Source organism: Vidua macroura, chromosome 17, assembly GCF_024509145.1.
Source record: "Vidua macroura isolate BioBank_ID:100142 chromosome 17, ASM2450914v1, whole genome shotgun sequence".
Lineage (NCBI taxonomy): Eukaryota > Metazoa > Chordata > Aves > Passeriformes > Viduidae > Vidua > Vidua macroura.
The window spans coordinates 9,443,561-9,466,186 of NC_071587.1; the positions used below are offsets into that span (position 1 = coordinate 9,443,561).

At 41.2% G+C, this 22,626-nt stretch overlaps 1 protein-coding gene across 2 annotated transcripts; it reads left to right on the top strand.

Moving 5' to 3' along the window:
• The first annotated feature begins 3,827 nt into the window (after positions 1 to 3,827).
• YTHDF1 (YTH N6-methyladenosine RNA binding protein F1) lies at positions 3,828 to 18,637 on the top strand. 2 transcript variants are annotated; one of them, XM_053992871.1, is made up of 5 exons: positions 3,828 to 4,171; positions 4,561 to 4,585; positions 6,039 to 6,118; positions 9,974 to 11,500; positions 17,129 to 18,637. In XM_053992871.1, the coding sequence occupies exons 1-5, from the start codon at positions 4,145 to 4,147 to the stop codon at positions 17,153 to 17,155; spliced, it is 1,686 nt and encodes a 561-aa protein (XP_053848846.1). In that variant the 5' UTR covers positions 3,828 to 4,144; the 3' UTR covers positions 17,156 to 18,637. The 2 variants fall into 2 exon arrangements, with proteins under 2 accessions (XP_053848846.1, XP_053848845.1); XM_053992870.1 differs by lacking the exon at positions 17,129 to 18,637 and having other exon boundaries at positions 9,974 to 12,089.
• Positions 18,638 to 22,626: the final 3,989 nt, after the last annotated feature.

Genomic DNA, 22,626 nt, shown 5'->3' on the forward strand with positions numbered 1-22,626 from the left:
TTGGGTTGGGACTTCAAAGTTCATCTCATTCCACCCCCTGTCATGGGCAGGGACACCTTCCACTATCCCAGACTGCTCCAAACCCTGTCCAACCTGGCCTTGAACACTTCCAGGGATGGGGCAGCCAGAGCTTCTCTGGGCAACCTGTTCCAGGGCCTCAGCACCATCTGAGTAAAGAACTTCTTCCTAAGATCAAACCTAAACCTCTCCTCTGTCAGTTTAAAGCTGTTCTCCCTGATCCTATCACTGCATGCTCTTGTAAAAAGTACATTTAGTACACATAGAGACTGCTGGAACTAACGCACAGGTGAGTAACAAATACCTGCGTTGTGATTTCCTAGGGATTCAAATCTTTTCATCTCCTGCCCTAATTCTTTTCCCCTGGCCCCCACTACTATGGCATTTGATTGCCTCAAAACTTTAGGTATTGTAATAGTTAGGAATAGCTAAATGTAGCTTGCAATGTGATTCATGGAAGTGCTTCAAATCAAATCCTATTAATATCCCAGCCCACAGTACATATGAAAAGGAAAATCTGCAAAGCACAGCAGATACCGAAAAATTCAGTAGAGGAACTGGCCTTAAAATTTAAAAAACTTTGTGATTTCAGTGTCCAGCCTATTATAAAAAAATATTTCTGCTATTGAAGAGTGGGTGGACGACTGATCACTTCTTTTTTTCAAAGGAAAGTGTTTGTAGAAAATAGCTTCTCTTTTATTTTTCTAAGTGTCTTTTGGAGCTGAAAAATGTGAGTTTCTTTTTCAAGGATTATTTTTTCTCTTTATCCAGTTTTCTAGCCCTTCTTGCCCCTGCTGGTGAACCCAATAATCATGAGGGAAAAAAAAAAAAGAAGAAAATAAGAGCAATCCCAAACCCCATCCATTATTTGTTGTCTTTTTTTTGTTTCCCATAACATTCTGAATACTTGAAAAAAATCTGTAAAAATTCACTGCTGCTGCAAATTGACTGAACTATTTTCAGTTTTCAGCAGATCAACAATCCAGTGATCCAAAGAGCACGCAGAGTGCTCAGAGGCCTGAGCAGCAGCACAGGGATTGAGAATACAAATTAAAATTTGAGGAGTTTAAAGGCCTGAGCAGCAGCACAGGGATTGGGAATACAAATTAAAATTTGAGGAGGAAAACCGTGGTGCTAAGTACATTCCCACCGTGAGTATGGAAAATATAAATTATATTTCCTTGCTTTTTTCCTTCCTAAGTAGCACCTGGTAGGTTTCTCCAAAGATGAATTGCACCTCTTCCTCTCCCTCTGGCTGACCTTGATCATTTCCCAGTTCCTTCTAATTCTGACATAGAGGAGCCTCACATTTGGGCTCTATTCCTTTTACCCCCTTCAAGCCAGGAGGTAGAGAAGCAGAAGACCTGGAGCCTCATGTAAACTGAGTGGCATTGCAACTCCAAATGATTCATTTATAAAACTAACAGCTCCTCAGAAGAGATCCTTACCCACTTGTGGCCACCGTTCCACCATTCAGCCATTAAAGTACCTGTAAAGAAGAATTTGTCAGGCATTGCTGTGATTCTAATGGAGCTCATCCTACTTTATAATTGGCAGAAAATCAGCCATCAAGAATCACAGAACATCTGATTTTCCAATTAAATCCTGCTATAGTTTGGACTGTGTTTTTATTGCAGAGAATGTGCCTGGCTGCCTGAATATTGCTTGGGCAACAGGCAGAAAGATCTATTCTTGAGCTATTCACACTACAATTATCTGCTTTTCTCCATGCAAATTGGCTTGGAATGAGTTTATTTTGTCCCTGTATCAATAATCAATAGCAAGACTGAAAGATGAGGAAGAAAGACAACAGAGCAACCTGAAGTCACTGCAAAGGGCTGAAGGGAAAAATGCACAACAAAGTAACCAAAGACAGGCTGACCTTACAATTCCATAGAAACCCCAGGACAGCAGCAAGAAGGAGCTGCCAAGGATGAAGATCAAGAGGGAGACAGGGGAGAATCCCTGTGCTCAGTCATTGCTCCGCTGAGCTCCTTGCCACAGCTTTCCAAGGAATTTGTCTTGCAGGGAACAGCATGTGTGGTGCTGATGTCAGATGGGATCTGTTCACAGGCCACACTCTTTGCATATGATTTCCCTCCTCATGTTTTCACAAACAATGTGTCAGTGACATGAGAAACAGGAGAGGAGAACAGATACAATTTCTCTGTGTGTCTGCTTTTATTTTTCACCCCAAAATGATGGAAGTGAATGCTGGATCCTTGGTTTGGGAACATTCCACAGGGGTGTAGGGTGCAGGAGGGAGATGATTCCATTATGGCAATATTTTGTTTTCTTCCATGCTCATAACAGAGAGGGCTGCATAAAATTCCTGTAAAACCTGAATTAAAAACAAGTAACAAAAACACCAACAAAAATATGCTGTAGTTTACACATGAACTCTTCTGAGATTTCAGAGAGTGTTAGTAAAGAAGAAAAAGATAATTCTTAAACTAGAAGAACACATTTCATTCGACTAAGACAGAACCAAACTCCATGTTTCCCCCGGGATACAGTGTTACACTCCAAGAGTATCCTAAGTAATATAATATATAAAAAAATATTAATATTACCGTATCCATATCCTTCAACTGAGACTTTTCATCTTACTGGTTTTATTTCTAAAAGACTTCTCAACGGATAGACAAGATCATTCTTAGCATTACCAGGAAGAAAAAAAAATTCAGATTTTCCAAATGCAACAGAAAAAAAAAAAAAAATTTCCCACAAAGACTTAGATGTGTACATGCATGTAAATATGTGCCATGCTGCCTTTGGGTCTAACCTAACAGGTACAGCCGAAGAGCCCCTGTGCGTTGGGATGCTGAAGCAGAGAGAGCTCTAACATTCTGCCCACATGCTCTCCTGGCAAGGATGATTCATAGTCACATCGCTTCTATATCGAGATGTGAACATACACAATCACATGGACTTCGGAGCAGTGCCCATCACCCAGGCTCCCAGCCTTTCCCTTCTCCTTCTGCACACACGTTCCTCTCTCCAGCCATACTGATCACTTTTTTTTTTTGTCCTGTTTCTTGAAGCTCTGCTCTTTGGACAGACTTTCCAGCTCGCTCAGGGAGTGCCCACAGCAGGGATTTACTGACTTGCTCAATAATTACACTGAAGGCAAACAGAATTGGAACAGGCCAGCTTGGACAGGGCTTGGAGCAACCTGGTCTAGAGTGGGAGCTGTCCCTGCCCACAGCAGGGATTGGAACAAGATGATCTCTGAGGTGGTTTCCAACCCAAACCAGCCTGGGAAAATTAGTATTTTCTAGGAAAATACTAACCTGGCTTCATATCACATGCCCTAGCCTCATACAGCATGGCCCAACATAATGTCGCATGGCCTGGCCTCATATAGCATGGCCTGGCCTCATATAGCATGGCCTGGCCTCATATCGCATAGCCCAGGCTCATATAGCACGGCCCGACCCAGCATAACATCGCATGGCCTGGCCTGATACAGCATGGCCCAGCCTCATATCACATGGCCCGGACTCATATCGCATGGCCCAGCATAATATCGCATGGCCTGGCCTCATATCGCATGGCCGGGCCTCACATCGCATGGCCGGGCCTCATATAGCATGGCCCAGGCTCATATCGCATGGCCGGGCCTCACATCGCATGGCCCATTGCCTCCCTCCCCTCAGCGCTGCCGCGCACGCGCACGAGGCGCCACCGCCCCGCGCGCTTTTCCCCCGCTCTCCGCCCCGTGCGCTCCCGGCGCGCCCCGCGCGCGCTCGCCGCTGACGTCACCGCAGCCCGGCGCCCGCCGCCATTGGAGTCGGCGGCCGCCGCTGCCCCGCTCGCTGCGGCCCCAGGCCCGGCCCGCGGGCATGTGAGAGACCGGGCCGGCACCGGCACCGGCAGCGCCACGGCTGAGCCGCGCCACCGCCGCCTGCACCGCCGTCCCCTGAGGAGGCGCCCCGAGGAGGCGCCAGGCGGCCCCTTTCCCTCCCCCTCGGCCCCGGCCCCTTCCCCGCCCGGCCGCCGCCTGAGGGGAGAGGAGGCGCCGCCGCCGCCCCTCCGCCAGGCCCCGGAGCTCCGCGCCGCGCCGAGCGGCCCTGCCTCGTCCCCCGGCGATCTCTGCTGAACCACGGGGCCCTGTGCATGAATTATGTCTGCCACAAGCGTTGACCCTCAGGTGAGTGAGTGGCGAGGCGGCCCGTGGGCGGGGGGATTCCCGGGCCTGCGGCTGCAGGCCCCGCGAGGCTTTTCTTCTCCCCCTCGGCTGCTTTAGACCTCCATCGTTCTCCTTAAGTTCCCCCTGTGGGCACAGCGCGTTCCCGCCTCCTCCCCGGCGCCGGGGCCTTTTCTCAGGAAGGCCCGTGCTGAGTGAGGCGTGGAACACGCTGCTCCAGCCCTGGTCCAAACAAACCTTGAGATGCTGCTGGCCATTTTTATAAGTCTCTTCCCCGTTCTCAGAAGCTGTGGGCTTTGCAGTGCCTATGACAATGTAAGCGTTTTTTCTAAAATTAACTTTTTTATTTCCCTTTTCCTTTTTTCCCGTAATCACGTGCTGTGGCTTCCCAGAGACCGAAAGGACAGGATAATAAAGGTGAGAAATCATGCTGCGATCTGGTCGCTTAAATTGTTACTGTAAGAGATCAATTACACAGGTGCCTGTAGGTGAGCAGAAATGTATCGCTGTTAATGTGCATGGAAAACATCTGGGAATGGGGGAATGCGTGCTTTGTTTCAAAAATAACATCGGCTGCCATTCATCCGAGCTTGCCTGCATCCCACTTACTGGATTTGCAGTGGGAAGGACTGTGTGTTGGTACTAAATAATTCTCGTGTAAGATGAAGCAAGTTGCTACATAAAGTCACGAGGATGTCCCTGTACAATGTTTTTGCCTACTTTTGCACGCTCTGTGAATGCAGTTGCATTGCTGCTCTGCTGTTGGCTGAGATATTTACTTAAGCCCATAAACTTAATAATTTTGGGAACTTAAAAGATGGCTAACTTCTGATAAGATAATAGGCATTTTTACAACTCTTCTGCTTCAATTGAAATTAAATTAGTAACAAGTCATCTAAGAACTACCTTCATTCTTACTGTGATTCCTTACAAATATGTAACTGTTAAGACTTACAGAGTAGTAATATCCAACTCATAAATGCTTTTTCATACATCTTAACCTACCTTGAAAATCCAGCTCCTTCGAGCTGAAGAAACACATCTCCCTGTGTTTGTAAACACTCTTTTACCTCCCCTTGACAAACTTTGCAGAAATACTCTGCTAAATTCCCAAACTTGTTTGCTAAACACTTTATTTGGTGTAGTGTTATATTTAGTTCAGCTGTTCTGTGAAATAGGTAAATATAGCAACTACCACACCGTGTATTTGTCCTTGTTTTTTCAAATTTAAAGCAAACAGGAAATTTTTTGAAGGGACCTAATAGCTGTTTTAGGTTTGTATATCATTCAGTAATGGGTTTCAAATGCTTATCAGACATTCTTTTATGCTGAAGTAGGACTTTATAGCAGATATCTTTTTTTTTTTACAGATGAGAATGTTGAAACTTAAGTTTTCCTGAAAATATCAGGATACCAAAGCTCTTAGCAGTCTTCATTTAATAATAAAATGTAACCTCACCTCATCTTATTTTAGCCAGCTTAAGCAGTGAATAACACACACTGGGAGAACTGTGAGTTTGTGTGTTCTAATTATGGGCCAGAACAATAGATGTTGTTTCCCAATCTTTTTTCACAAAATTGTTCTCAATAATGATTTTTTTGTTGGGAGTTAATTCACATGAGCTGTTTACTCACCCTCAGCTGTAGAATTTTTAATTACTAATATTTTCAATCTACTCAAACTTTGTTTTATGAACAGTAGTGTAAAGAAAAACTATCTGGGGGGTGGGAAGTGTCCTCCCTTGGTCTTTTTATGAGTCTTTCTGGTTTGCAGAAGAAGTGTGGCTTTTCCTAAAGTAGCGTAGGGTGGAGCATCACTCCTGCAATGCTGCTGCTGCTGTTATAATGTGCTGTAACCCTTTTTTTGTAGTACAAAATGGTTCGTTACATCAGAAGGACACAGTTCACGACAACGATTTTGAACCTTACCTTTCCGGGCAGTCAAATCAGGTTAGTGTCTTTTTAACTTAGGTTTTTTTTTTTCCTTAGGCATGCTGTTGGCACTCCATTCATAGGATTGTGTGGAGGGAGCAAATGCCTTAAATAGAGATGGAAAAAGAAATGACAGCATATTGTGTTACTTGGTGATACAACCAGCATTTGTGTTCCCAAAGCTAATATTACTCTGCATTTCCAGATGGCCACAAGTGAAAATGAAGTTGATGCTCCAAGGAGCTGGAGCTGATTCCTCCTCCCCTTGCAGGTTATTGGTGTGGCTGGACTGGAAGAGCCTGATCTTACAGTTCCTTGATAGGCCAGTTGCTTGTGGGAGTTTAAAAATTCTACTTTTGGCTCTCCTGGTTTCTATTATTTATATAATCATAGAAATTAATGTAGTTGAGATTTGGGTTGGATGCTCCTAGGTACTTCGTAGAGTTGTCCCATTTGTTACACTTCAGCAAATGTTGTTCTTTCATGTCCACTGATATATTTTAAGAATTCAAGATGTGTTACTTAAGAGTAAGGAACTGTAATGTAAACTCTCATTATAATGTACATTAAATGAACATCCATGACTAAAACACTATTATAATTGAAAGTATTCTCTGAAGTAATTTTTGTCTTCACATTCAAATCTTCAAAGGGAACAAAATTTATAGAAACTGGAGCAGCAAAAGGTTTTCATTCACAAGTATGAAACAGCATTTCAGAGAGAAACATTTACCAGAGGTAAATGATGGGATGGCGAAGTGTTACGTTTTAAAAAGGAAATTTATAATCCAGCCTGAAGCTGTCAGATGCCAGTGTTAATATTGATGACATCACTGAGCTTGCTTGCAGCATAGACATGTCCTCCAGACTTAAAATAATTTAATGGGAGGCATTCCTTCTTTTGGAGTTAATGTACTGTGGAAGGTAGAAAAGCCTTTGTGGGGAAAAAAAGGAAGCAAAATCTTAATTTTTAATGCAGAATTAATTCTAAATGAAATTAAAGTTTTCACCTTCCTCTGATTTTTTTAAATTGTGCTTTGTCACATTTGTATGTAATTTTTAATGACTTAAAACTAAACTGTGAAATATACTGAGTGTTCACATATTAAAAATAGACCCATCTATTATAGTTTTATTCTGGGAAATTTGTCTTTGCTGTCAACAAGCCAAAGTATTAGGATTAAATAGAAAAATTGCTATGGCTGTTAGAATTTACATAATTATAATAAAAGTTTTCTTTATGGAAGGGTAGCTCCATTGACCAATTTATTTATGCTGCAGTGAAAAATTGGCATGGCACAACAAACAATTGTGTAGGTCCTCTTACAATTTTAAGTGGAAAGTGGCAGTAGCATTAATTAGGACTGTGAGATTTTGTACTGAAGACAGCCATGTTGCTGAACAAAGCCTTATTATCCAGTTATCCAGTCAGATTTATTCAGCCCTTGAAAATTACTGTAAAGTACAGATGACTTAAAAAAAAAAGATTTGAAGCCAACTGGGTATTTAAAATAAACTTAAGAAATGCAAGCCCCAGCTGACACAATAATATATTTAACATCAAAAATCAAATGTAGGTGAGTAATATTGTGTTAAAAGTACTTTTAAGAGCAGAGGGAACTGAGTCAAGCAGACTCTTCATATACAGATTTACACTCAGCAGGAGCATCCTCCTGTAAAGTCAATGAGAACCAGGAGATTATTCCTATGGAACAGGGAATCACCAGCAAGGAGCATATTTTGGGGGAAAGCTGATTGTTTCCTAATTAACAGAATGGTTGAGTTGGTTTTGTTTTGGGGCTTTTAATAAAAAAGATCCAGGAGGGTGCAGAAAGGTCAAGGATATTGAAATAAATGTTCTGCTGTTGAAGGGAAGAACTTCTGTCAGGGTTTATTTTACACATTCTGGCATAAAGCCAGTTAAAATAGATTGAATGTTTGCTAAGGATGGCTGCTGCAACTTCCCTTGAATCTTGTTAGAATCCTTGTGGAGACTTTGCAGGCTGTGTGAAGAGATGACAGCTGCAGGAATTGTCTAAAATTCTTTAGCCTAAGTATTTCTGAGACAAAACACTTGCTTTTCTCTAGGCTTACTCTTTTTGGTCTTAAATTCTAAACTTGTAGAATTTATGAGCATAAGTACATCAGAGAACTACTTATATCTTCTCCCTTTCATCTGCATCTGTTTTTAATTTTTTTTCTTAAATTAACACTTTAAAATACAACATTCAGCCAAAGTGTCAAAGTCTTTCAGAAAAATGGGGTTTTATGCTAAATATTGCTTACTTTTGCTTGGGAGCCTCAGAAAACTCAGTGTATTTTAGAGGATCATCTCATAGGAAGGTGATTTCTGTACCTCTTGTTACTGATAGAATTTGTGTGTAAATAAAGGCAGCTTGAACAGTGGCAGAGATCATTTCTTTTGAATCAATAACATTGGATTTAGGCTGTTTCAATCCCTGAAGTGTTTGCAGTACTCTGTGGAAGTCTTGGAGGCATATTGTGATGTGATATTCTGTGCATGAAACATAAGGCTATTGAATTACTCTGGCTTTGGGGTATCATGGAAAAGAGGTCACTGAAAAATGAGCAGTCAAAATGATTCTGTATCAACTGGTTATTAGACTTATCTTCAGCAAGGAGAGATTTTTACTTTTTTTTTTTTAAGAAAGCTAAGAAATAATCAGATTTTTGGAAAAATGGCTGAAGTTCTAGTGCTGTTTTCCTAATTTTGCAGATACATTTTTCTTTTCAAGTTTGAAATCTAGCAGTTTGAAAGAAGAGTTCCTCTTCTTAAAATAGTCTTTATGAGTAAGGAAAGGCGAGCTGCTGTTTGACTCATTAACAGGAGATGTTGACCTTCCCACCCCCTCTCTGGTAATTATGGTTGGAGTGTCACTTTGGAAGGTCTCCAATATATGTGCTTCAAGTTGATTTGAAGAGGAATAAAACCCACTTTAGAACATCCTGGCTTTGTTCTTTTGCATTGCTGAATGTAAGAATCATATGGAATGCTTCAAAATCAGGTGCCAGCCAAGTGTTAGTGAGAGGAAAAGCTTCTCAGCTTGGTCTAAGAAGCACTTGAAGGGGAGGAAATTTCAGAGGGTGTCTTGTTGGTGTATAAATGTTTGGTCTCTTATTTCACAAGTGGGAGAGATGTCCTGTTTGGAAGGACAGTCAGGAACACTCCTGCACAGCTGTAACTTTACTGCTGAGGGAAGAAAAGACATGCAAAAGGCTGGAAAGGCTCTTTCTCCAAGAGGTTGCATGGCCTGTGTCATGTGCCCCTCTGGGCATGGATTTGTCTTTGGTGCACCAGGCCCTGTAATGTCAGTTTGTATCTCTTACCTGTGGCAAACTTGGCATGTGTGTCAGAAGTAGCCTGTGTATGTTCTACTGCTTGAGGTGTGGGTTTTTTGTTGGAGACTGTTGGCCCCTCAAAACAACTCCATAATGAGGATTGTAGCATTGTTATATGTTATATGTATTGTCATATTAAGATGATTCAATCAAAAGCTTCTTCCACGTAGCAGTCTAGAAATGCTAAATATCCTTAGTTCTGTGAGCTACAAAATATAGTTAGATATGTTGCTTGCAATAATTTGGGGTGTTGGCTACTAAATAACCTGTAGTGTAAGTGAGATTACATGGTGTCAACATCTCAAGTACTAACCTCGAGGTGAGCCTCTAGTCCTGGGGTACTCTAAATGCCCAGATACTTCATTTTAGCCCTGAATCCTTCTTGGAATGTGAACTAAGATCTGTCATTAGAAATTACATTACCTTGTCTCAAGTGTTCTTTTCTGTTGGGTGTTGTAGCTATTTATAAATGAAGGATTTATTTATCTGGTGACTGTTTTTTCTCTTTAACAGAACAGTAGCTATCCATCAATGACTGATCCTTATCTGTCCAGTTATTATCCACCATCTATTGGGTTCCCCTATTCTCTCAGTGAAGCACCATGGTCTACAGGAGGAGATCCTCCTATCCCTTATCTCACCACCTATGGACAGCTCAGTAATGGGGATCATCATTTTATGCACGATGCCGTTTTTGGACAGCCTGGGGGTCTGGGAAATAATATCTATCAACACCGGTTTAACTTTTTCCCTGAAAATCCTGCCTTCTCAGCTTGGGGAACAAGCGGATCCCAAGGACAGCAGACACAAAGCTCAGCATATGGGAGCAGTTACAGCTACCCACCCAGTTCTCTGGGGGGTACCATTGTGGATGGACAAACAGGATTTCATAATGATACGTTAAATAAAGCTCCTGGAATGAACAGTATTGAACAGGGAATGGTTGGACTTAAGATTGGTGGAGATGTCACGACTTCTGCAGTGAAAACAGTAGGTTCTGTTGTTAACAGTGCTGGGATGACAGGCGCCCTCTCTGGGAATGGTGGATCTAATGTAAACTTGCCAGTATCTAAACCAACCTCTTGGGCTGCTATTGCCAGCAAGCCTGCAAAACCACAGCCTAAAATGAAAACAAAAACTGGACCTGTAATTGGAGGAGCGTTGCCTCCTCCCCCTATAAAGCATAATATGGACATAGGTACTTGGGACAATAAGGGTCCTGTGGCAAAAGTTCCTGCCCCCCAACAGATACCTTCTCCTCAGTCTGTTCCACAGCCACAGCAACCAATTGTTCAGCCTGTTCCAGCTCAGCCTCCTCCATTGACTCAGCCACAGTATCAGACCCCTCAGCAGCCACCCCAGAACCGCTGGGTAGCTCCTCGCAACAGAAATGCAGCTTTTGGCCAAAGTGGAGGAACTGGGAACGACACCAACTCAGCTGGCAGCACCCAGCCCAACCCCGTTCCGAGCGGTGAGTCCCATCCTGTCCTTGAAAAACTGAAAGCTGCTCACAGCTATAACCCTAAAGATTTCGAATGGAACCTTAAAAATGGACGTGTGTTCATAATAAAGAGCTATTCCGAGGATGATATTCATCGTTCCATTAAGTATTCTATTTGGTGTAGTACGGAACACGGCAACAAACGCCTGGACAGCGCTTTTCGCTCCATGAACAGCAAGGGCCCGGTGTACTTGCTGTTCAGTGTCAATGGCAGTGGACACTTCTGTGGAGTAGCAGAGATGAAATCACCTGTGGACTATGGCACCAGTGCAGGTGTCTGGTCTCAGGACAAATGGAAGGGGAAATTTGATGTCAAGTGGATCTTTGTGAAGGATGTGCCCAACAACCAACTGAGACACATCAGGCTGGAGAACAATGACAACAAACCCGTTACAAACTCCCGTGATACACAGGAGGTGCCCTTAGAAAAAGCAAAACAAGTGCTTAAAATTATTGCTACTTACAAGCACACGACCTCCATCTTTGATGACTTTTCTCATTATGAAAAGCGCCAGGAAGAGGAGGAGGTGGTGCGGAAGGTAAACTTATTAAAAAATTTATTTTATACACAGATATGGGGAAAATGAAATGTGAAGGCTGCTATGGTGGAAAAATGTAAGTAGGAATTCAAAATGTTTTTAATACATCTCAACTTGATGGTTTCTTATGTGTTTAACGACACAAATCTGATGCATATTTCTTTGTGAAAGTTTCACAAGTAAATGAGTTTCAAAGCAGAAAGCTAAGCAGTAATACGGGTAAAGGACTTTATGTCCAGTTTATTGGAGTTTGATTTATTTTTTTATCTTAAAATGGTTAATAGAAAATAGTTTCTGTTTCAGAATTGGGTTCTGCAGTGATTGTCACTTAAGTTTTTTGCCTTAAATATGAGGTGTTTAAACACTGTTTGACTGGAACTGGGCTATCAAAATTGATACCTGTATTGGTATTTAAAATTTGTATATCACCTTTAAGAATAAGAAACCTGATTTTGTTTATTCAGTTTATCTCTCTGGAAAAGAAAGAGTTGCATAATATTGCTGGAACAGTGCTAGAAAGAGTGCATTTATGCTGCTGAAGTCACATGTATTATTTGGATAAATAAAGGTTTTCAGTTCCCAGGTTTAATCTGTCTACTAATTCTTGAAGTGTTGAGTGAAGATGTAGTGAGAGAAGTCTGGGCAGTAACTGCAAGAGTGTAGTAAAACTTTCCATACACTTTCATGGCTCTAAGTCTGTCACAAGGGATCTCTGTTTCAAGAATGCCTTTCTCTAATTAGGCAGTCTAGAAGTAATGACCTGACAAATTAATAGGTGTCAGGATGTGTAGTTGCAACTGAAGTAACACTTAAATTTCCTTGGTGTTGATAGTGTTTCCTAGACCTTTTCTGTATAGCACTGCAAATACAGCATTTGTTTGACAGGCTGGTTTAGTTTAGGGTAGCTCACACTTGTTTTAAGATGTTTTTAAAGCAAAGACTTAATGCATGTTCCTGCAGCTTAAATTTTAAAATTGCCATTTAAAAGTGTAGATAAAATTGCTTTAAACTGTCTTCATAGCTTGTACCCTTAAATTACGTGAGAAAAGGAGCTCAGTGACTTTAAGACTTTGTGGCTGAACTTTTCCTGTCTATGGTAGATGTGCATAGCTGACCTCAGCACAGCAGGGAAGGGACAGCTTAAAATTAAAAAGTTTTTCTTGTGTACTCCCTGTGGGGTTCCACAAGGCAAAACCTAAAGGGCTTCACTTGAATGCTTCATTTCTTCAGTAGATAATTAGCAATTCAATTTTTAATGTGGCCTGCATGTTGGAGAGGTGTTCCCTTATGTAGGAGAGAGTCCTGACAAAGTGAGGCAGCCTGGGTTCCTCTGCCCAGGGTTTGTGGTGTAGTGGGGTGTGATTGGTTTGGGTTTTTAATTCTGTCTCCCTGTGCTCTGCTGCCAAGGCTGGAGGGGAGAGCTGTGGGTGTTTAAGAAGTGAGAGCACAGGGTAAGTGATAACAGATCTACTCTTGCACAGATAACTCCCTGGCCTCAGCAAGATCCCAGTGGTGGCATAAACAGCAGAATTCTGTGCTTTGTGGGATCTCAGGGCTGGTGTTTGACTCTTGAGCTGATCTCATTTTGGGTTGATTTAATAAACACAACTAATTCCCACTATCTGCACAAAAATATTCTTACCCAGGTCACTGCTTGATTTTTAACAGGATCAGTTTTTTTCAAAATAATGCATTTTCCTTCCTCATTTAAAACAGAAGCTCTGGCTTGTATTACACATTCACAAAACAAACTATGAAGTCTAATTTAATATTACTTAGATTTCCCAGAACAGTTTAGAAAATGGGACACCAAAGTACACTGAGGAAGGTGCTAGAGAGCTAAAGCAGAGCAGCAATGAAGGAATGAAAAATAAGATGCTGCTTGTCAGGTTGCACTCTATAAAACTTGATTGGAAAGTCACTATTTTTTCCCCTTCATTGATAAAATGAATTTTAGAAGTCCAGTTGATTACTAGAAGAATTTGGTTTTTTACAGGATATACACACACCTAAAGTTCTTATTGTTAAGAAGTTTGTGCTGTTGAAGATCAAACCATCCTGTTAACAAAGTTAATTTTCCTATGACAGTTAGTTTTGAAGAATCTTACTGCCAGTTAAAGTATCTTACGACCTAATTGACATTTTCAGATAGTTTGTGTGTGTGCCATCTTAATGGGTTTAACTCATTATACTCTTGTTTAGCTGTAAAATCATTGAAATTTTGTGCTTCCATTTCACTGCTGTTGTGATTACCTGGGGGACACAATTCTTAAAAAGCCCTACATGAAGAGCTTAAATTATACAATTTCATTCATACACAAATATTTAGTAGAGAATAATAATGTAATATGTGCAGGGCAAGCCACTGGCATTTCAGCTCTTTAGCTGGTTCCAGTGTGTTGCTAACCAGCATTTCCATGGCTGCTGTGTGCAGAGCCAGCTCCAGCTTGTGCTGCTGAGTTTAACTGATGTAGGAGCCTCAGTGTCTGTGCCAAGTCATCCAGTGAGGCTTTGGCAGGTACAATGCTGGATGAAATTCTTTCAAGTGCCAAAGGTTCATTGCTGTGCAGCATTGCTGAAAGAGGGTATCCCTCCAGAATTGGGAGATAATTGCTGGGATATAAGTCCAGCTTTTGATTTGCTACACTGAAATACTTAAACCCAATCTGGTGACTCAGAACCTCGGAGAGGATTGGGGTCTGGAATGAAATAGCAAAACAGTGAGTAGCATGAATTCTCACCTGACCCTCACAGCCTTTTTCAGTCAGTTCCAGAGCTGCTGCAGTGCCCACAAAGAGGTACTTCTGTCATCAAAGCTCATGCCCTGAAATCTTTAAAAAAGTTGTGATGTGTGAGAGAGCTTCTTTTAAAAAAGAAAATAGAGTATAATGTGGCATTAGTTATTAATATTTCCTAAAAGCATGCCATCAGAGCCGTAACAAAGTTGTCTTCCAAAGTTTAAAGGCAACCTCATTGCAGATCTCGGTACTGTACAGGTGACAGATGAGCTGTCAGCAGCTTGTGCTCCTGGATCTGTACCAAAGCAGATGGTCCCAGTTGCTGTACTGGGCTGCTGTGCTGTCAGCTCTGATCTAGGCAAGGCTCTCAGCTCTACACCTTGGTGTTGTCTTGGCAGAGCTGCACAGTCTCAGAAAGCTCCTGAATCACCAAGATTACCAGTTCTGCTTCAGGTGATTAAATACTGAAAAGTGTTGGCTGGTGCATGTTGGTACTTGGAAATACTCATTTTCTCCTAGCACTGGGTGATGCCTTTCAGTGATGAGCTTTCTGTGAACACAATCACAGAACTTAAAAGGATGGAATATTGTCCTTCCTCCAAAGCTCTAGTTAAAAAACATGTTTTAAGATTAATACCATGTTCCTGAGATAAAGAAAACATTTCTGGTTTTGTGTCTGAAGATGAATGCTTTGATCCCACTCACTTTAACCAAGTTTAGTAGGAAAGTTGAAGCTGCTTTAGCCTGAGGTGAAGAGAAAAGAAGTTTGACAGGGATGAGTGTCTCCAAGGTGGAAATCTCTGCAAGTTTTGTGGAAACCCATTTTCCCTGTGTCTGAAGACCATACAGATTAGTGTCCTGAAGGAGAAGTGTGCAGCTGGAGCTCTCCTGTGAGATATCAAGAGTATTCCACTGGAGAAGAGAAGGTGAAGGCTCCGGATCTTCAGAACCAAAATGAGCACAGCTTTGTTAGCTGCTTACAAAACTGTTTGTTCTTGCTTGCAGTAGTGCTAAGTAGCAGTAAGGAAGAGAATTTGAGAGTTAGAGCTTCTAAAAAGCAGCCATGCTCAAGAGCACGAAGAATTGTTGCATCAGTTGATGTGGTTTCAGACATTTGTAAAGAGGAAGACTCAGATTAGCCCCCAAGAGAGAAAGCAGAAAGCAAGGTAGGAGGAACTGCTTGGGAACTTGATCAGTAAAGAGCACTTTTTACTGAATTACAGAGTCTGAGCTGAGTTTCTGAATGCTATGAGCACTTCAGGTGGAGGTCTCAGGTGCTAGCCTGCCTCTTTTTATGTGGGGCTAGTCCATGAGAATGGAAAGCTTCCATTTCTAAAGAAAGTGGAATTAGGGAGGTCAGTGGATGACTACACAGAAAACTGAAAATAAGTTACATAAGTTACATGAGGTGGCGATGGGAAAGAGGGGCCTCATGAACATGGTAGGGCTGTAAAGGGGATGTGCCACCTTGGAAGTTGGAAAAAGAATGAAACAATTACCTTTTTTTCAGGAAGCCTGAAAATGGAGTTATGATTCAGTTCTAGATACTTTGTAACCACCTTTTGTTTGAAATGTCAGGCAGACATAAGCTCTTTTTATTAACAACATGTAATGTTCTGATACTCTGCCATTAGGAAATGGCTTTTGCTGATAATTCATCACAGTCAAGTGGTAAAAGACAGGAGGAATATAGATTTTTATAATAAATTCTACCACTTTACACAGCTTGTTTTGTTGATTTGGTAAAACAACTCTGAGATGAACTTTATACAGAATGAGTCCACAGGACAAAATATGAAGGTGTTAGTTCAGGAATTGGCTGGTGGGTGGTGCTTGGGCTAGTTCACAGTTTCCTTTGGAACCGAATTTGGTGCCGTGTTGATGCATTTAAGTGCAGAGTCAAGTCTTTCCATGCCAGTTCTGTACTGTAAGCAGCAAAAATGGGAAGGCTGAGCCCTTTCTGTTCAGTGTGCACTGGTGCCCTAGCTGGAGGGTGCACAGGACTGACAGCAGCCTGGTTCTGTCCTGCTGTCATTGCATGTTCTGCACTTGTGGGGTTCCTGGAACTCTTGAGTGCAGAAGCGCCCTGTTCTGCTGGGCACTGCTCAGGTGTCTCTGGAGCCCTGCTGGGAAAGCACAGGGTCACTGATGTGGAGCTCACCTGCAGGCAGCCCCAGCTGTATCCCTTAGGTGACCTTTACTGGCTTCAGTACTTGTGGTTAGCAGGAACTTGGGGGAAAGGCTCAAAGACCCTCCCAGCAGCACTTTGGGACACCCTTGGGTTGGTCAGTCCAGCTGTGCTGGGTTTTATCAGACTGTGTAGAAGCACAAAACTTTCCTTCTACCTGATATTGTTTCTATCTCTTACCCCCAGGTATTTCCCAGTGCTTCCCAGAATAGTTGAACCAGTAGAAAGAATTAGGGACAGAATTTGTCGACAGCTCAATTCCCTGCTTTTACTGAATGTGACTAAACTCCAAAGTCATTAGAGTGTTTCAAAATGAGACCAGTTCTGTGGAGTTCACTAATCTGCCATCTGCTTTCTGCTCGTGTATTGGTTGTGCTACTACTGCAGTAGCTAAAATAATCCAGAAAGTAGAATATTGCAGATGCTGGTTCTCCTTAGGAGTGTTGATATTTCATACCTTTCTCTCTCTGTGACCTTGGTTTAAAGTGACTGCAGGTATTCATCCAGATGTTCCACCTGAGACTGCACTTTAAAACATTAAATTATCAAGTCCTTGGGTTTGTTGGGTATGAACAGTATATTGATAAAATGTAGCAGCGTTGTTTTAAGTGTGTAATTATCTGGGATCACATTAGTTCTGTTAAACTACTAAAAACTCTGCTTGTTCCTTTGACTAAAATCTTAACTTTTTTCTCTTTGCAGGAACGTCAGAATCGAAACAAACAATAAGAATAAACATAAACAGTTTGATATATATACTAGAACTGATATTAGATTCGACTATGAGAAACAAAATTAAGTATAACTGGTGCTGTAATCCTGGCATCAGGACAAACTAAAGCTTTCAGTTCCAATATATCTTCTCGTGCAGGGGAAATTAAGTTGTTGCATCTTTAAGTACATTGTAGTTTATTTTTGCCCAAGTGGATCTGCATTAATTTGTATCTTTTTTCTATGTAAAATTCTGTAGAAATCATTAATAAAGGTGTGTCTGTTTTTATTTTTTTAAGTTGGTAAACAGTTATATTAACCTAATGTGGACCTATACATGAGCATACTAAAGTGTCAGTGCTTCCCAAAGACTTTATTTTGGCACGAATTATGTTCCTAGCCAGATATAGAGATTATGGAGAATACATGACAAATCTTCCTTTATCCTCCTCCCAATCCCTTTTTCTTCATGGCAGAAGTAAGAAACCATGCATTGATATTTTTTTCGTCATTAAAAAAAAAAAAAACCTCGTAAGATACTGCACTTCAGAATTTTAAAATTAAAAACCCCCTAAATTTCTGATCACTTTGTGCAGCTGCTCTGCCTCTTTATTTATCTGTACAATTACTCTTTTAAAACTGCTGATGCGCCATGTTGGTTTTTTCTGTCTAGTAGAAAATCAAATTGTCAGTGGAATTGTTTCTCTGGAAAATATTTCCCTTTCACATTCTGTTAACCAGTGCTTCAGTGTGCATCTGTTATTCCATATCCTGCCGAGGGTGAGCAAGATGCTTTCTCTCAGCCATAATTCTGCTTTACGGTTTTTGTAGCTTAATTAAATAATAATGTGATGCTATCGACATTGCAGGGGTTTTAAACAATGTGTTTAAACCTGTTTCAGCTTTCAGGTGTTATTAGTTAATTGCAGATCATTTTTAATCCTTCCCTTCATTACTCTCTCCCAACCCCCCCCCCAAATCCTAATGCCATTTAAAGTTTTTATACCAATAATGCTGAGCTTTAACGTAGGAACTAATAGTACGGATAATATGATGGATTATGCCTCAGATGTTTAAAATTGACAGTGTGTTTGTCTAATTTTTTTTTTCTGTTGGATGAGTAAAAAACCTGTTTTAAGAAATTGAATTTGCTGTCATGTTTTTGTGGAGTGAGGGGACCGTCGGAGAACCTGTCACCAACTGGAGTTCCAGTTAAGCATGGAAATGGTGCTCATGTCCGCTGCTCTAGCACACTGAATCTGCACGTGTTTATTGTAGAGGATCTTTTACTATATTAGAAAGCAAGTATCTTCTGAATACTATTTACTCCAAAAGGACCTCCAATTTAAATAAAGTTTAATCTGTATCATTTAGACTTGTATTTAGAACGTATAACTCTGTCTCTGGACTGTTACTGCCTGTAAGGAGTAATGGACAGCATCAGATTAACTTTTTCCTCTAGGAGAATACAAGCCTTAATAAACAATACATATTTAGCAAGCTTGATGTCATTTTCATTTTTTCCCTACACTCAGTTGTCTTCCTTTGTTCCTGTCATGCTTTGTGCTGATTCCTCAATTAAATCTAACTTGAGAAGTGGTTCAATTAACTCAGGTATTTGCTCTCAGCACACTTGAACGGTTTCACAGGACTCTACAGAGCACATACAGCTCCCATTCTTCAGAGGACCTGCATCCATTGCAGTGGCTGTCACTTGTGCTTCCCTTTCTCCTGGTATGGTGGAGAAGCTGAGGAGAGGACTGGAAGTTGTGCTGCATCCTTGAGGAGGCAGCAGCACAGCCTTGGGTCACCAGAGTGAGAAAAGAACTTCCCAAATCCAGTAACGCCCTGACCGGTTTTGTTCCCAGCACTTGGCTGTGCTTCCCAGCTCTAACTGCAGTCATTTGCTTTGATATATTTTTTTAACTGACTTATTGAAGCAATTGTGCATTTTATGAAGGTGTTGCCATCCAATAAAAGCTCCTGCTGTTAGTTTCAGTTGTTACATCAGAACACTTCCATTGGTGATTCTAGGGTCAAAAAGAATGCTGCATCTGGACCCTGAAAAGTTAATTGGACAACTTCAGTACTTTTTTTTTTTCAGATCTAAATACTCTTTGCTGTGATACACCAGTAGACTTCAGGTAAATGTTTTCTAAAAAAAAAAAAATTAATAATTGGGAGCCTTCAGCTGAAACTGGTTTGACAGTATTATAGAATGGTGTGTTTCAGCGGTCTGGCTTTGCAGGCAACAGAAAACAGCTTCAGTAAGAGGAGATTTGTTACTGGCACTGCAGTGTTGTACAGCCCTATCAGAGAGGTGGGAGAAGATTTAACAGTGGGTAAAATAATCCTGTTCATCACAAGCACGTTGGGTGCTCAGATAACTGCAGTGCTGGCTGCTGGTCCTGATTTTCAATCCCCTGCCACTGCAATTCCAAGGGATGACTCACTCTTTGTGTTTCACAGAGTTCACATTTCACTGTGAGGGGGAAGAAACATTCTTCCAGTGTCTCTTGAAGAATAACTTCATGTCACAAGTGTTGCTTATTCTTTATTTAGTCCAAGTAATAGTTCTGAAGGAATGTTCTGTGTGCTTTTGGAATTGATTCTTAAACTCACTCCTTAAATGAGTTGCTTTGCTTGATGTTTCTGGAGTTTGGGTGGGACAGGAACTCTGCTGCCTTTCACTTTTAAGCCAAATGGAGCTGGTAGCACCAAATGCTGATTAAAAAGTTAAAATTTTAGTCTCTGGTTCGATTACTGGTTGGTGATGGCAGCACGTTGCACTGCTCTAAAGCTGCAGATATGCATCATGAGGGGAAAAAACCTATTTGTTTGCAGGTAGCCACACCAAAAGTAATAGTACTGAATAATTAAATCTTTATGGAGATTATGTTTTGTCACTGGGAGTGACTTGAGCTTGTAGAGAAAACAATGAAGTTAAACCTACACTGAGATGTGAGGGCAGAAATTCAAGATTACTTCTCTTCCATAACACATTGTGTTCATAAGGCCAGACTGATTCTTTACTTCTCAGTTTTGGGAGCTGGAAATGGAGAATGTAAAAGTTAAAATTCTACTTTTTTTTGTTTGTTTGTTTGTTTCACCATTTACACTGCTGTTGATATTCAAAGATGTTTCTTCACAAAATACTTGGTATTTCTTTGAAGAACTTAAAGGTATTTATGAAGTTGCTCAAAGGGTATTAGTGAGATCTCAGTGAAGAAGAGAGCAGTATTTATTTCTAAGCATTAGCCTGACCACAGTACACTACAGAGCATGGGTGTTTTGCTTTTCCTCTTTAAAACTGAGGGATTTTATTTGGCCAGAGAAGATGGAAATTCCAATAAATGTGGCCATAAAAAAAAAAATCAACTTGTAGGCAGAGATAGTGCAAAACTATCAAAAGAAAACTAACTGATGTAATGGTACTGCCCTTTTCTGGTTTCTGCACCTCTTGAGAAAAGAAGTTGAGAGGAGTAAGGGCAATTTAGTTAAAATAGCAGAAAAATGTAAAACTAAGCACAAACATCTGATGGAGGGAGGTGTGTTTTGATGTAATGCTCCTTTTCCTGGTCTCTCAGCTACTTTGAATTCTTTATGTTGAACAATCTGTTTCCCTTGGAAAAAACTCTGGCTCTTGCTGACAACAGTGCTCAGCATCTGCTCATTTCAGGAGAAAGCTGGTCACTATTTTTGGGAAAGTGCAGGTTTCTAATTGGGATTTGTGATCCTGCCCAAGAACAGAGCAAGTGTAGCCGTGGCTGGGGCTGTGATCACTGCCTTGGCTGTAGCCTGCCTTGTCCACAGCTCCTTTGAGAAGGAACAGCTCTTGTTCAGCCTATTTTTAGAATTGAGGGAGTTGACTCAGAATGTTGAAATGACTTAATTGGGGGGTGACTTGGCAAAGGGAGGTTTTGGATTTCACGAGAAACATGGTTCAGCCCGATGGACTGTTCCATAGCTGACATCATTCCCACAGTGCATCTTCCCAATTCACATCTGCTGCTTTGACCTAATGTGAGGGTGAAGGAAAATGTCTTGGGTATGAATGTTATCAATTTCACAGCTTTCCTGTCTTCAGAAAGCTTATGTTGATTAAAAAAAAAGCTTTCAAATTGCCTATTGCAGATGCAGAGCTGCTTAGCACGTGCAATGTGGTGGCAGTCAGGGATGTTTCTCATTTCCCTGTCAGAGCATGAGCAGGGCAGGGCTTCAGCAATTCCAAGAACAGCTTTTGTTCTCTGGTACAATATGGGATTAATTTCCTTGTTTTATGTAGGAGGATCATTTCAGAGCACCTTTGTAATCCCTTGGGAAATGCTACACACAAGAGTGCTGACTTGACTTGTGTCTCCTCGTTTTGCTTCCTGTAGCATCCCTGATCTCCCTTTTGTTCATGTCCTGAGGTGAGTTTCTGCCAGCACGAGCAAGACCTTGGAGATGTGCCTTCTTCAACATGCAGGACTTCATGGAACTGGCATCATCACTGTCTTTTACTGAATATCCTTCAATTTGGAGAGCGTGGGAGGTTTTATGCCATCTGTCTGTTTATAAGTTATTCAAGAAATTATTTTTACCTGGGATGTTACCATGACAACAGACAGACAGTAAAGTCTTCACCAAATGCATTTCTAATGTCCAACTGCTTCTAAATCAGTAGGATCTGGTGTTTTGCTGTGGTTTCAATAATGAAGACAGTGGGAAAGAGGTGTAAATACTTGTTTTACCAAATATACATTCTCCAGGTATTTTTAGATTATTAATGCAATGCCTTGGACAGTAATATATATTGCAGGCAACATGCTTAAATATTTTCCCCCCCTCACCATCTGGATGTGAGAATAGGAAAAAAATAAATTTTATCAGTAAAAGATACATTGATTTATATGGATATTATTAGGGAGCTTTCTTCATTATTTATATCTGCTTTGATTTCTGTGCTTTGCTCTGTGGGCCTGCAAATTGTAAGTTGAACAATTTAATGACTGATAACATTTCAGTCTCTAGGACAGCTCAGCATTTCCCTGAAAGTTGTGTTCTGTAAACCTTCCTGAGTTAGAAACCACTGATGCAGTAGGAACTGTTCCTGCTGCTGGTGCTGCTCTCCTGTGACAACACATTTCAGCTGAAAGCACTTGAGGGCAGAGAAATTGAATGTTCAGGTTCTTGCAGTTGAAGGCATTTTGCTGAAATAGTATTTAGTCAGTTCTGATAGAACTTTGGGGAGCTGGGAGTCATTAGGCTCAGAAGTAGCAAATCAGATCATTGTCTACACCTGGAGGGAGAGTCACTTTTTAATTCAAGACTGCACATTCCCTGCAGTGGGCCCAGATTTAGCAAGTTTGGAGTTAAACTTACTGGTGGAGAGTGGCTTCTTCTTCACCCCCTTTGTGGATAATCAGCCCATTCAGGAAATAATGGATTTTGGAAGGTCTGGGGATTTATGGAGAATGTTCAGCTTTCTTAGTCCATTGGTGTGTCTG

What these genes read in the sequence shown, in the direction of transcription:
- YTHDF1 (XM_053992870.1), top strand. Translation starts at nt 4,145, where the DNA reads ATGTCTGCCACAAGCGTTGACCCTCAG. An exon ending in CCACAAGCGTTGACCCTCAG is followed by an intron (nt 4,172 to 4,560) that starts GTGAGTGAGTGG and finishes GTGGCTTCCCAG; the next exon opens with AGACCGAAAGGACAGGATAA. An exon ending in GAAAGGACAGGATAATAAAG is followed by an intron (nt 4,586 to 6,038) that starts GTGAGAAATCAT and finishes CTTTTTTTGTAG; the next exon opens with TACAAAATGGTTCGTTACAT.